At 37.1% G+C, this 14,215-nt stretch overlaps 1 protein-coding gene and 1 pseudogene across 1 annotated transcript; both read right to left on the reverse strand.

Moving 5' to 3' along the window:
* Positions 1 to 336: 336 nt before the first annotated feature.
* Positions 337 to 3,392, reverse strand: LOC111409750 (annotated as a pseudogene).
* Positions 3,393 to 8,691: 5,299 nt separating this feature from the next.
* LOC111410912 (protein RKD1-like) lies at positions 8,692 to 9,824 on the reverse strand. Its single transcript, XM_023041506.1, has 3 exons — positions 9,606 to 9,824; positions 9,257 to 9,539; positions 8,692 to 8,978 (listed from the first exon to the last, which is right to left on the reverse strand). The coding sequence occupies exons 1-3, from the start codon at positions 9,822 to 9,824 to the stop codon at positions 8,692 to 8,694; spliced, it is 789 nt and encodes a 262-aa protein (XP_022897274.1).
* Between the last annotated feature and the right edge of the window lie 4,391 nt (positions 9,825 to 14,215).

The raw sequence follows: 14,215 nt of genomic DNA on the forward strand, positions 1-14,215 counted from the left end.
CTATGATAACTATAAATTCATGTACATCAAGATTCATCAAGTCAAGATTTAGTGAATCTAGATAAGGTAAAATTTAATTAATTGAGAATTAATAACACGAAATTAATACATGACAAAGATTTTGTAGTATTTATTACATATTAAAAAATCAAAAATATGTATTATTAAAATAATTGAATTGTAGCGGTCCAACAAATCATTCTAGGGGTTCCAATTTGGCGTCAGTTATTTTATAGATACAAACTAATCGACAAATGAAAATTTATTTTAGTCGAATGCAAAAGAATGCAGCATGAAAAATGGGGAGTATGAGAAGTTAGACAATTAAGCTCTACATAACCTCTTCAATACGATAGATTAAATATAAAAATGAGAGAAGCGTGTTTTAAGATGAAAATACTGCAAATTTATTTAATAAAAGTAAAGAAACATAAATTAAAAAAATCAAAAGACGATCGACAGGGATCAAATTTAAAATCATCAAACGAAAATTGGTTTCCTAGCGTACATCCTTGCAGCCACCAGCCCGGCAGCCAATGCAGCACCAAATATGGTATGCAATCTCACACAATAATATTTTGCCATGAAGATCTTTGTTTTGTCCTGTTAAGACCATCACCTAAAGTAATTTTCTGTGTCCAAACATGTTTAAATTATAAATAAAAAGTTACTTATTTTGATAGTAAAATAGGATTCATCCGTAAAAGTATTTGTACTAACATTGTGGTTATCCTCAACAAAGCCAACAACTAAATTTCCCAAGGGTAGTGTCAAACCACAAAGAATCTGGAACAAGATAACACCTATATCAAAAAGTGCCCAGAAATAGCCTCGTTGTATGTTTGGTATGCTGACTCAATAGAATTGCATAGGATAAATGATAAACTTTATCATGTGCTTTATTTATAATCTCGCACAATCTTGTTTAATCTAGCATACCAAACATACCCTAACTGAATCCCTCACGTCTCAAGAAAGATAACGTGAGAAATACTTAAAACACACGGTAAAGGAAGATGTTGAGAGAAATACTTACAACACATGGTAAAGGAAGAATTTGGCCGACTCCAAAAATAAATAGAAGTGAATAGAGTGCAACCATAGCGATTTTCACTACTTTTGCACCTGCTTCAGTACCAAGTCTGACCTGGAATTGAATGGAAAAGGATACGGGATTGGTTCCTTCGACAGTTTGACTACCTATCTATGGTATTTACCGAAGCTTTAAAGATTTACTTGAGTAGGTGAGTTCCAGAATAAATATATTGTCGATTAATTAAATTGGAAATGAGTTATGTTTCAAAATGAGCAACTTTCTTTGCTTTAACTTGAACAAACATGTTTGAAAACAAAAAAGTTATCTAAATGTAAGTTTTACTGATTCTTAAGCTTAGTAAACGTGTGTCTGCTCTACTCACCAAAGGGGAAATTTTGCCGACAGCCATATCATCCTTGATCTGAACATTCCATTATTTTTCTCAGACAGAAATGTAGCTATATGGAATAATCGAGAAAGAAAGAGAGAGAGAGAGACAGTTGAACCTGATGAAAATGACTACAGAAAAGGATCAAGGATGTTGTAAAACCGACTAGAATGGATGCTGCCACAACTGTGCTAGTAATGGGCAGCTCACTGTATCATAATACTAGAAGATAGTATTAGTAGACATTGGTTTTTGACATTTTACAAAGTTACAGGCAATGAACAAAAATGTGTACCTTGTGGTTCTTTGAAGCAAATAATAAGCAATGGTGATAAATGGGCCGAATGCCGCAAAGACTAACGGTTCTCCAAGTCCTTGGTAACTCAAACGATATGGTGGACACTGCAACATATTATTTTTTCACAGAAAATGAGTATATCTCATATAGCCGACCCAATTTCATCTGGAAAAATGATTCATAGAGGCGATCTGTAACTAAATGAGAATGCAATCCCCTGTAAGTATTGATCTTTAGACGTCCAGAAGATTAGTTGTACCTGATATATGTAGCCGCAAAAAACAGCAGAAAAAAATAATGGCATTGAACGCAGGCTTTTAGCCTCCAATATTGATACCAAATTAAGGCCCACGTAGCCGAGTACGAGTGCAAACCAAGCAACAACATGAGTTCCCGTGCGACTGCAACGAGCAACATAAAACAACATCAGCCAATTAGTGCATGTGACTTAGGATTATATACGACTGGATAGTACAATCGACAAGATCATATTTTCTTCATTTATACTATCAAGTATTGTTGTTAGGATCAATTCTCACCTTCCAAATAAATTCACAACTAAACTCTTTCTTGTTTTTATCTGCTCCTGTATCAAAATCATAAACGTCGTTGCTGCATATACGTCATCAAACAGATGAAGAGGGAACTGTAGCAGATTATAAAAATTCAGTATCGTCTTTAAAATCAAATACCACTTATCACATAGATGTACTTTCTTTGAAAAAAGAAAAGAAAAGAAAAATCCAATGAATGAAAATGAGAAGCAACGGAAAAACTCTCAGTTGGTTTCTGACCTTAAGTTGATCCACAGGATGGCGAGAACCGAAGAGGCCCAAAGCATGAAATACCGCCTGGCAAAAAACTGACCTGTCTGCCAGTAAGCAGCAGCAGTTCCTACCTGTTTGCAATGACGAAATTTTTGCAAGCGGAAATGTTATCAATCTTAATTAAAAGACGTGCATAAGCAACTAAAAGTTTGATTCCAACAACAAATGAACCGATGAAACCGGAATTGGTTAATTCTGAATTTATGAGAATAAAAACTCGAATCCGCACACGCAAATGCTCAAACTCTTATCAATTTCCATCCTCGAGTACTACAGAAGAATTGGTGAATTGATTTTTATGACAATGAATACTTTAAAAGTCGATTTTACTATCTCAAGAAGTTTTAGATTTACATCTAGAATTGTTTTTTAAAGTGGAGAATGACGTAAATAACAGCAATTTAGGCCTCCTAGTTTCAGTTTCTTCTTATTATACTGAGCACAGACTCCCTTCATACTTTTGATTTTTGATGAGTTGTTATCTACTTCATTTGCAATCATTAGCTCTTTTGCTGTTAGAAAACATATCAAATTGGAAATGTTAAAAACTTGTGGACAAATTAATTAAATTAACAGACTTACAGCTAGAGGAATCAAAGCGATGGAGTACATTGGTAATTTGATGGCTCTCCTTATCAACGTTGCTCGAGAAATATCTTCTTCCTTTTCCTCTTCATGGGATGTTACCTTAAGCTCTGCTCGGCATTTTTGTAACATTCCATGGCGTGGAAGCTCTTTGTTTGATCTTAACTCTCTAGTGTCCATCTCAATGCAACATCTTTGAGACCTTTTGAAGCAGCATAACGATCTTTGCACGGTGTCTTGTGCAAAAAATACTGTGCAAGGCCTGAAATTGAAGGGTGTCAGCCTAGGTGAATATAGAGTTTCTTGAGCAATACAAGGACATGTTTGGGTATGCAATACTCGAAAGGACTAGATAATATAATGAACAATATTGAAGTTTCTTTTATTTCATTAGAAATGTACAGTCGACCTTACCAAACAAACAGGGCATAAATGTATTCCATTTTCATCTATGATTGCTTTGATAGAGGCAAATCTGCGAGTTGGACTAGGAATATGAAAGGTGTACCAAGAAAGGCCAATTTACACTTGAAAGAAGAAAAGTTTGAGAGAAAATCTTATATTTTTGAAGGGTTATTAATCTAAGTTTTCATCTTTACAAATTCTTTAAAGACCTTTATACGATGAGCCAAGCCCAGAAAGTTAACTGGTGAAAGACACTAATAACCAATATTAATAAAACCATTCTTGTTTATTTGTTCTCTAATTCTACCTAAATTACATCAAATCTTAAAATCATAAGTGCAAAATATCTAATTAAAACAACAGATAAGTTGGGCTTGCCTTTTAGTGGTGTCCCTATTCAGAATGTATCCATCGAGTTTGATGATGCCAGAACCATGGTTTGTACAGCATGCAGCAGCAGCAGCCATTACCAAATTTTAATCAGAAAATGGGTAAGAATTCAAGAATTGGGATCAATTTAATGGAGGGAGATTGGGCAATTCTCGAAGAAATTGCATAATTTTGTGGGCAGGAAGAAGAAAAGGGTGTACGGAGTGAGATGCAGGGTGCAGACCGAAAAGAGTCAACCGGACAGACTTGTACGGAGTGAGATGCAGGGTGCAGACCGAAAAGAGTCAACCGGACAGACTTGTATGAAAGGTTCGTTTTTCAAGTTTCAATTCAGACAAAAATTGTTTTTTTATTTACTGGATTGCGTCTGGAAGTATTTTTTTTTCCTAATCCTTGATATAAAATGTCACGTTCAGCAGATACTAAGACCCCACAAAAAACTCTTGTTATTAATTTATATTAAAATTAGAATTCAGAAGAAAATTGTCCACCAAGTTGATCAACCTTCAGAAAGTGCATGGGCTCAGCATAAATTAAATAATGCTCGATCTCCGAGGTGTACATGTTCGGTCATCCAAACCGTCAACGGCTAAGTTCGTGTAGCATGATTCTTAAAATTATAAAGCAAATAATTTATTGTTCCAACTTCCAAATAAATAAATAAAGGGGATTTTTCCAAAGTGATGATTATTTTTAAGTTATTTGAGTCTTCAAAGTAAGATTTATAAGTTTTTTTTAATAAGATTGTAGTTTTACAAGTTTCTATTTTAAATTTGTTGTTGTACTTAAACGTTGAGATACAAAAATTTGTGTATCATACTAATCAAAGCATAAACAAATTTTACAAATAGCCAAAATCATAAAGTTCGTGCCAATAAATAACATAAAATTATCAGAAATGCTAGTCAAACAATGAATTTAGACAAGGTTTTATATGAATCCCTGTATAAATCCCTATCTAAAATCCCTATTTCTGAAGCATCTCTGTAAAATTATGGGGATAACAAAGGTGAAGGAAGGTGTTTAAACTTTAAACAATGATTTTTGTCACTATGAACCTCCTACATCACGTACTCTTTCTCATGCTCGAACAAAAATATAATTATTTCTTAAAAAGTATTTTACGCATAACATGTGCTTGGATAAGGTGGGAAAAAAAATTAAAAACCCAAATGCAATGGCGCTGCTCATTTGCTCCACAAGCTAGCCAGTCTCGTAATAGCTCGACCTGTTTCACCAAGAGTATATGCATAGAGACGGACTCGAATTCAACAAGGCAAGCTTAGCCAAATAATAGTTGTGGTTAGGGCTAGGCAAATCTCCCGAACCGAACCGATCGAATCGAACCCGAACCGAACTGAACCGAACTCGACGGTTCTTGTCAAATTAAATACCCGAACGGGTATCTGAATTAAGAACCGACGGGAACGGTTCGGTTCTCGGTTCTAGACTAAGAACCGAAAAACCGAATAAGAACTGAATTTTTCTAATTTTTTTATATTGAATAAATGAAATTATTTTAATTTTAATTTTTTCTAAACAAATTAACAATTTCTAAATCCAAATTTTTGGCGCAATAATTTATTTCATTTCTAATTTTTTAATTTTTGGCCCAATTACCCATTTTATTGTTTCATTTCTTAACCCAACAAGATCCAATCCACTAAATAATCATAAACACCTACACTAAAGTGCATAACGCTGTCTCGACTCTCACATTCACTCTCGCAGGCTCGTTGACATTCCAAAACCTATACAATCGTCGACTGACGCTGTGACCACCAACCGAAACTGTGACCTCCACCGACCGAAGTTTTGACCGTAGCGATCATTTGAACAAAGTAGTTTACTAGTATCTGACATTCCAAAACCATTGAACGTGTTATTAGTTGTATTTATATAATGTTGTTATAAATGTTAAAAAATTTAATTATAGTACAGAACCGAACGGAATCGAACCAAACCCAACGGTTCCATAATTATATTTGGACCCGATGGTTCCATTTACTAGATACCCAAAAATTTTGGTCCGACTCGCGCCCACCCCTAGTTGTGGGCTTCGCAAGCTTGCTTTATTGTCTTATATAATTATCTTAAATTTTCCTATTTTTAATCTTATATTTTATTTTTAAATACTAAAATTTCTTAATTATGTCTAAAAAAGAATAAAAAAGCTCATGAGTCGACTTGGCTGACTGTTATAGGCAAGGGCTATGAGTTGAAAAGAGTTTGTCCCCTTGGTCAACAAGCCTAGTCGAGTTGAGCTTGGGTGGATGGCTCCGACCTTGCCACCTCTAAATTTTAGCTTTTAATCCAAAATATTAGGCATAAATCCAAAATTTTTCTTTCTTTTTTTAACCACACATTCTTAAAAAATTTATTATTACAAAATACATTTTTCTCCAAAATCTAATTAAAATGGAGCACGTACAGGGACTAAGAAAGAATGGAGAAATAAATTACTTGACAAGAAATTTCAATGGACAATAAGCCCCTCTTTTACTTCCATTATTTTACATTATAATTTTTCTCTCTTTTATTTTCCATCACATGATCTTTTATATAATAATATTACACATAAATTAAAAATTTTTCCTTCTTTTTCAGCCACACATTTTTCAAAACAATATAATTCCAAAAATTATAATGGAGGCCAAACGGGGGCTAAGTCAAAGGCGTCGGGAGGGGGAGAGAAAGAGTTTTTGAATTTTAGATTATTGTTTAGGCAAATAAATATCTATCTTTGTATATTTCTCCAATTCACTATTGAATTATTTAATATATTGCAAAAATAAATGCCACACGATTTCTATTGGTGCAGACTAATGAAATTATCTAACTTACAGCATGAACCATAATATTTAAAATTTATTTTTTAATGGTGTAATAAAATTTAACTAAAAGTCCATAAATTTCTTGACCCTGTTGCAAAGAACCCGAATCTCAGATTGAAAGCCTCTTGGGGAAGGGAGGAAAAAAAAAAAACAATCCAGCAATACCATGAAAATTTTGATTATAACATGTATATGTAGCTGCATACTCGAAATGATCATATTAAAAACAATGGAAAGAAAGTACATCAAAACCAACTATGGAGATCCAACAATATTTTCCATGACAAGAAACTATAAATAGTTTTTTGGAGATGCTCTTACTAATTTTATGATTATTAGTTACTTGTCATGTTCATGGTAATTATGAATTTTTTACTACTTAAGAGGCTATGTTTTATGCACAACAAAGACAATTTTGTTATTTATATAATACCAAAGCACCAACCTTCTTCATTAACCATAAAAAGAACGTAAATAAACCCTAATACAACAAATACATAGGATCATAAACGTCTCAATATATAAAATAGTTTCTGACATAGATAGAACTTGTGATTAATGTCACACACACCAGATTCATTCAGCAAATCAAACGACATATTGCTACCAAGAAGTAGTACGTAATTAGAAGGGAAAGGGGAGGTCTCCATTCAGAGCGTCAGCAGCATCAGTTCCATGCATAAGCTTCCTAAGAACCACTCCTTGTTGGGGAAAAAAAACCTGAGTTATGGGCCGACTTTGGCAGGAGTTTTGAGTGGGACCGGGTTGTTCAATTTGGAAGATGAAAGTTGATTTGCGTTCTCCTCCGTGAGTACATCGAAATTATATACTTACTTGCCAAAAATGATGCTTGGGTGAATGATAAAATTGAGGCTCAAATTGTGTCATTCAAAAGGGAGTTAATGTGGGAAAAATGAAGTTGTCCCACATAGGAAAAAGATGAGAAACTCCAAAGGTCATTGCCATTAATGGTAACCTAGCCTATAAATAGTGGCTTATTTTCCTAATTTCAATACACCAAAGCAAAAGCTTTCAAGTTTAGAATACACAAGAAATTCATTTGCATAGAATTCTGTCTTTTCTGCATTTCTGTCTTGGTGGTAGTGTAGTTCAAGCACTAGTTCAATTCGTCAGAGTGGTTTCTGTGGTGCTCGGAAGCTACTGGTTTTACCGTTGTATCTTGGGAAATGGACGCTCGTTTTAAACCTCAAGTACGGACGATGAGGGGGCGAATCTGTTTTAAGGAAACTGTGTAACACAGGCCTCGGATTGAAATTTTATTTCCTGCAATTTCAATTATTTGTTCTGTTATTTATTGCAGTAAATTCAATGGTTGATTTGTTGTTCATTCTGTTATTATCCAATTAATTGTACGACTGTAACTTGCTGTTATATATCATCTTACTGGACAAAAGGCATATATGGTATTGAAATCGAGAATACCGGATTCCTCATTTTTCATAAACTTACAGGATTTCAGAAAAGTTCGGTCGATCGAACTGGTGAAACTTGAGATTTTCTCTACAAGCTTAAAACAGATTTTCAGAAAGAAAAAATTGGTTTCCTATATTGATTATTTTTGAACTGATTAGTTTCTTATAATATGAGGAAATTATCAAAATAGTCAACTTTTTTGTTTGTATTTACAAAAATGTCACTTATTTTTTGACATTGCAAAAATGTCAATTGTAGACAATTTTAGACATATTTGGCCTTAAAGTTAAATATAAATACCCAACATATCCTAATGAAATTTTGATTTGACCAATCAAACAAATTGTACAAAACTATGAAAGATTGTCAGATGAAATTGAATTATTGAAGAAAAAGAAAAAATGCATGGCAAAACGAAAATGCAAGCTGTATTTCTCCCCCAGCCCCCCATTCGAAGAAGAGAAATCCTGTGAAGAAAACTGAATCCCTAAAATTCAGTCCTCTCTCTCGCGAAGTAGACGACCGCCGGCGAACCCCATATGCCTTGAACGAAAGGAAGAGAAATTGAAATCAGTAAATCTGTAAAAGTCACTCGTTGTTGTGACGAAAGTAACCACCGGCGGCCACCCAAAATGTCGTGAAGGAAAGGAAGACGAAACGAAATCCCTAAATCCCTGAAAATCGGTCCACTCTGTGACGAAATCCACCATCGCTAGCGAACTCCTCTCCCTCACCGAAGTCCGTAAATCCCTGAAAGTCAGTCCTCTCTGTCCGCCGCCGACTGCCGAGCATTACCTGTACGTAAGTGAATCTGATTTCTGTGATTGCATTTGTTGTCTTTGTCATTTTTGAAATTGATTTATTGGGTTTTCATTTTGGTGTTTATATGTGTGTGTGTTTAGATATGTTTGTTTATAGGTGTATACTTTTTTGTGGATTGAAGTTGGAGATGAAAATTGAAATTGAAAAGATGGATTGTTCTGAATGTGTTTGTTTATTTGTGTGTGTTTTTAGATGTGATTGTGCATGTGTTCGTAACTTGTATGATCCTCTATATACTCCATTGTTTGAAATTTGTTTCAACACTTGCTGCTGGATTATCACCACTAGAGCCTGCAGATTTCGATTTCGATATCATTGATGGCATTCCAACCATGAGCTTTCTCTTCTTATAGTTTACCTTAAAACACGCTTGCCTCAGTCTCTTAGTTTTGTCCGCCAATTGTAAATCAGGAACCTCTTCCATCAACTTTCTCTCTTGCTCTAAAATTTGTATTGCATCTCTCAACTTCCCTTCTCCTTCCTCCTGCCCTAACTCCTGTAAAACCCGTAAAGCGAGTAACTTAAATACTTTGTAATAAGTTCGATATCATAGGCTTGACAGTAAACAGTATATACATAACTGGACATTCTTGATTAGGGTTTGTAGACTCATCAACTTCCTGTGTGGCCACCTTCTAATTCCTAATTCTCTACACCTTTTCTTCAAAAGGGTTAATCCCACATTAACTTCCCTTGCTGCTTTTGTAATTGGCATGTGAAAATACTGAGGAATTGTTTCCTTTGATAAGATTTTGCAATTACTTGTATGGGTTTTTACTTCTCTATGCCTTTTAACTATCTTCATATCCTACACATGCTCTTCTACAGTTATATCTTTATTAGTATTCTCCAATAGTAACTGCTGATTCCCAGTTTCAAACCTTCCCATCGCACTTCCATAATCGCAGAAGAAATTCTCTGCATATTTTTGACAAAATCTTGTTAGTATATAAATCTTGATTATATGAAGAATTGATTATAATCAGTACCTGTTCTTTTGCTCGTCATTAAACTCATTTAGGTAATCAAATGCAGTAGTACTGCACGAGAATACCAGATTGATTTGGATATATGCGAAACCGTAAGCATGTAGTGTATTTTCTCTTTATAACTGCTTAAACATCAATTAGTTGGGTTATGATGTCAATTTCTAATTTCTTGATTTCAGTAATCTTCATGTGTGAATATGAACAATCTCTTGATACATATGTCGTGAACTTGATATCCTTGCTTCACATTTCAGCATTCAGCACTGTGGTCTCTATCAAAACCATGAATTCTTTAGGTGTAACTTATAGGAATCAATATTCTGTTGGCTGATTTGGAAAAGGGATTTGACCATTAGAAATTAGCTTTAATATTACTTTTGGTTATACTTGATATACACTTTCAGTTTATAATGTGTAATAATTAAAAGATTTGGAGATTGGTATTCAAGAAATGTGGCAATTTCAATGTATGCTCTTCTTCAATACCTTTTTTTATGCGCAACATTTCTTTCTATTGTTGCAGAACCAAACTTTGTAGAGTGTGGACGAAGAAAAGAGACGTATCTGTCCATAGCTCTTTGCAACTGCTACAACTAGACCAGGTGAAAGCACTTTCTTCTCTCTTGTGTTTGTGATGTACGAATATGTATTGAACTTATCTCGCACAAGAAATTCACAAACCAACTTGCTGCTTTGCATATCTCTTTGATTGCTCGGTGCACAGTTGCATCATTTGGTGTTTTGGATGTAGTTATAAAGGGGAAACTAGTCTTGTTTGCTTGTCTTCCACTGTAACGGTCCTTTTTTACTTGGTTGGTTCGATGTGTTTACATTCGTACCTGTTTGCATGGCTGGCTATCAAATGACATTGTAGAATTAACATCCACGTTTCCACCTTCATTGTGATTTTTGGGATGACCGGATTTGGGCATGTTCTACATTTTCATATAGGGCACCATGCATATGTAACATCTAAATTTTAAAGCGTTTTGTGAATTTTCGGGAGCCTAGTTTTCCGCTGTTATGTAGCAAGTTTGTGGGTTGGGGCACCATGCATACATATGCCATATTTATGTTCAAAACTGTCGTTCCCGACATTTGCCTCCTGTTATTCTCGACAGTTGGCTGACCCCGACAGATGAACTGTCGTTCCCGATAGTTAGCTGCGGGCATTCTCGACAGATGTTGTACGCCACTGTAAGGCAGAGTGCAGTCATCTATCGACACAGGTTTCAGTGACAGTGTCTCGACAAATGACATTGGGCACAGACGACACTGCACGTGCGTCGAGAAACATGTCTGTCAAACATTCATATGTCATTACCGCATGTATATTTCCACATTACAAAATTTTATTGCTAGCATTTTATTTTGCTTAATATTGCAAGCACAATTCGCCATAATAAATGTTTACGGCAACTTCGGGTAGATGATATGTTGTTATACATTTTCTGTATTACTTGTTCCAATTGATGTTCTTTTGGTCTAACCATTATCGTTTCATCTGTAGATATTATGGATTTTCAATTTCTGGTGCCCAAGAATGTACGGTTGCCGGCCCGTATCTCGCAACGGAGCAACTTGAAGTACATAAAAACAGTGATGGATAACTTCGACGATCGACTTCGGGCTGACTTTCGCGACTCCTGCCTTGGGTTTCTTACTGACGTTCCGGAGATCCAGTTTTTCGCTCAGCTGATCCAGGCATTGGTGTGCCGAGGGATCCGTTGCGATAAGTTCCATGAGTTGTGGTTCAACGTGCAGGGCCACCTTACCCGGTTTGGACTACAGGAGTATGCTATCGTCACTGGACTGCATGTTGGGTCGTTTCCGGAGGGCGATCGGTACACAAAGGCATTGGAGAAGAGGAGATTGAAGGAAAAATATTTCAAATCGCTGGATAAGATTTCATGTGCCCAGCTGGAGAAGGCCTTTCTCCGCGCGTCGACACCCCGGGCAGATAGATACAAGCTCGAGCTTGCTCTAATTGTGGAAGGAGTTATCACTGCTCCGAACAATAATGTCGGCATTGATGAGGATACGCTTGCCATCGTTGACGACCTGGAGCTATTTTTTGCGCACCCCTGGGCGAAAGTGGGGTATAGGCATTAGTTGAAGGGATTCCGGGGTACTTGGGCACGTAAAATGAGCGATGCGAAGATGAAGAACGAGAAGGACGTCAGTTATACAATTCACGGATTTCCAATCGTCATGCAGGTACGAATAAAATTATGTTTATGTGTTTTGTTTGTCAGTATTAGACCATGCCTCTATAGTGTTTGGACGGATATTAATGTGACATTTGTTTTGTTATTGTCCAGACAGATTTGGGCATATGAGGTCATGCCCAAACTCGGCGAACGCTTCGGTGAGCGTGTGGTTGAACGCTCGCCCCGACTTCTGTGTTGGAACTCCACCAAACAACCACAGCAACGTACATACGATGCGTTCTTCAAGGATGTACAGGTCATGGACATTTTTCATTTGTCTTTCCATTATTTTGTTTAATTGGGAATAGTATGCATTACATTTAAACTACATGTTCTCCCCTATTTCTACAGCTGCACGTCCATGCCACACTGCGTCCCACGGAGGTCGAGCGTGATCTGCCATACATTGCCAGTTTGGTGTCATTCCCCGACCGTCCAGTACAATTTTTGGACGACCTCGCTAGGAGGGTTATCAGCCCACAGTTCCATGAGGCCGCACCAGCTAGTGGGGGAGATGACGGTAGCGATGCGGGTGATGAGCATGATAACAAGTCCGGTGCAGGGGCCGAGGACGTTGACACATCCGCGAGCGATGGCCATCACACACTGGAGGGCAACGGGGAGGATGGGGCTGAGCCTGATAACAGTGGAGAAAGCGGTGGCGACCACTCCAGTGAGACCAGTGGTAGTGACAGGGAGAACGAAGTGGATGCCTCGGGACGGAAGTTGGGTGCATTACCCACTCCAGTGGTTGCCCCGTCGACATATGGGGTTCAGGGTACGCGCGGTGGAGCGACTATAACGAGGGAGGACGTGGAGGGCATGTTGTATGACCAGGGCATCCTCTTCGAGATGAGGTTGCGCACCGTGAAACTTGAAATCATGCAACACGTCACCGAGGAGTTCGCCAAACTGAGAGACTTCATATCTACCTTGGTGCCCCCGTCTAGTGGCACCTCCACTTCCGCTGTAGCTCCGGTAGTGAATGAGCCAAACCTTTCGGACACAAAGGTATGAGTTTATGTTACTGTTACTTCCATTTACAACATGTGTGCAATTTTTCGTATGCGTTTGCTTACAAATGTATTTTTGAAATTGCCAAATTACTTAGATGTACATGGAGGCGACATGGACATGTGCCCGGATGACGGTGGCCGTCCTTCCCCTATCGGGAACTTGGACGTGAATGGTATGTCCGTTAGTTCTATGTAACACATTTTTGGTCTTCAATGTCATGTCATCTCGTGATATGCTAGTCTATTGTATTTGACTGTAATAATAAATTTTTTTTTGGTTTCGAAGTAGACGGGCAAGGCAGCGACGTACAGAGCCCGCATGACGACGTCCATGCTGACGACGTCGAAATGTAGGAGAGGAACGGTACGTGCGTAAATTTTGTATTTTATGTCATGTCATCTCCTGATATCATGGTTGTTGTATTTTATTCGCCTGTACTTACTGTCTTCAATTTCAGTCGTTCTATAATTTCTTATTTCGTCATACGCATATGTATTCAATTTCACTCGTTCATTCATTTGTTCTTTGTCTTCCAACTAGACGGGGAAGGCGGAGACGAACAGACCCCAGAGGATGACAACCGCACGGAGGAGGGTGACATGCAGGACATGAACGGTACGTGCGTAATTATTTCCTACTTCTGTGATTTGGGTTCTATTACAAAACACTCCCCCTTACGCAAATGATAATTCATATATTATATTTCTCCTACTTCTGTGATTTGGGTTCTATTACAAAACACTCCCCCTTACGCAAATGATAATTCATATATTATATTTCTCCATTTCACCCAATTTTCTTTAAACTAGACTCAGGAGAGACAGTCCCTACTCTCCCCACCGACGATGAGGAAGGCCCATCGACCCATGACGTCACCGAGGTGGACGGTATGTGTTTTTTTCCCTTCACTAATCTGATTCCACGACTATGTGGTGTTGTTCACACAGAACCGTTTCACTAAACTGTTGAAATGTTTTATA

Source organism: Olea europaea, chromosome 15 (assembly GCF_002742605.1).
Source record: "Olea europaea var. sylvestris chromosome 15, O_europaea_v1, whole genome shotgun sequence".
In the NCBI taxonomy this organism is placed as follows: Eukaryota; Viridiplantae; Streptophyta; class Magnoliopsida; order Lamiales; family Oleaceae; genus Olea; species Olea europaea.

Excerpts from the sequence above, each read along its gene's own strand:
- LOC111410912 (XM_023041506.1), bottom strand. The coding sequence starts at position 9,824 with ATGAAGATAGTTAAAAGGCATAGAGAAGTAAAAACCCATACAAGTAAT. Across the intron at positions 9,540-9,605 it reads TACAAACCCTAATCAAGAAT|TTACTCGCTTTACGGGTTTT; the intron begins GTCCAGTTATGT and ends AAAGTATTTAAG. Across the intron at positions 8,979-9,256 it reads AACAAATTTCAAACAATGGA|TCGGCGGCGGACAGAGAGGA; the intron begins GTATATAGAGGA and ends AATGCTCGGCAG.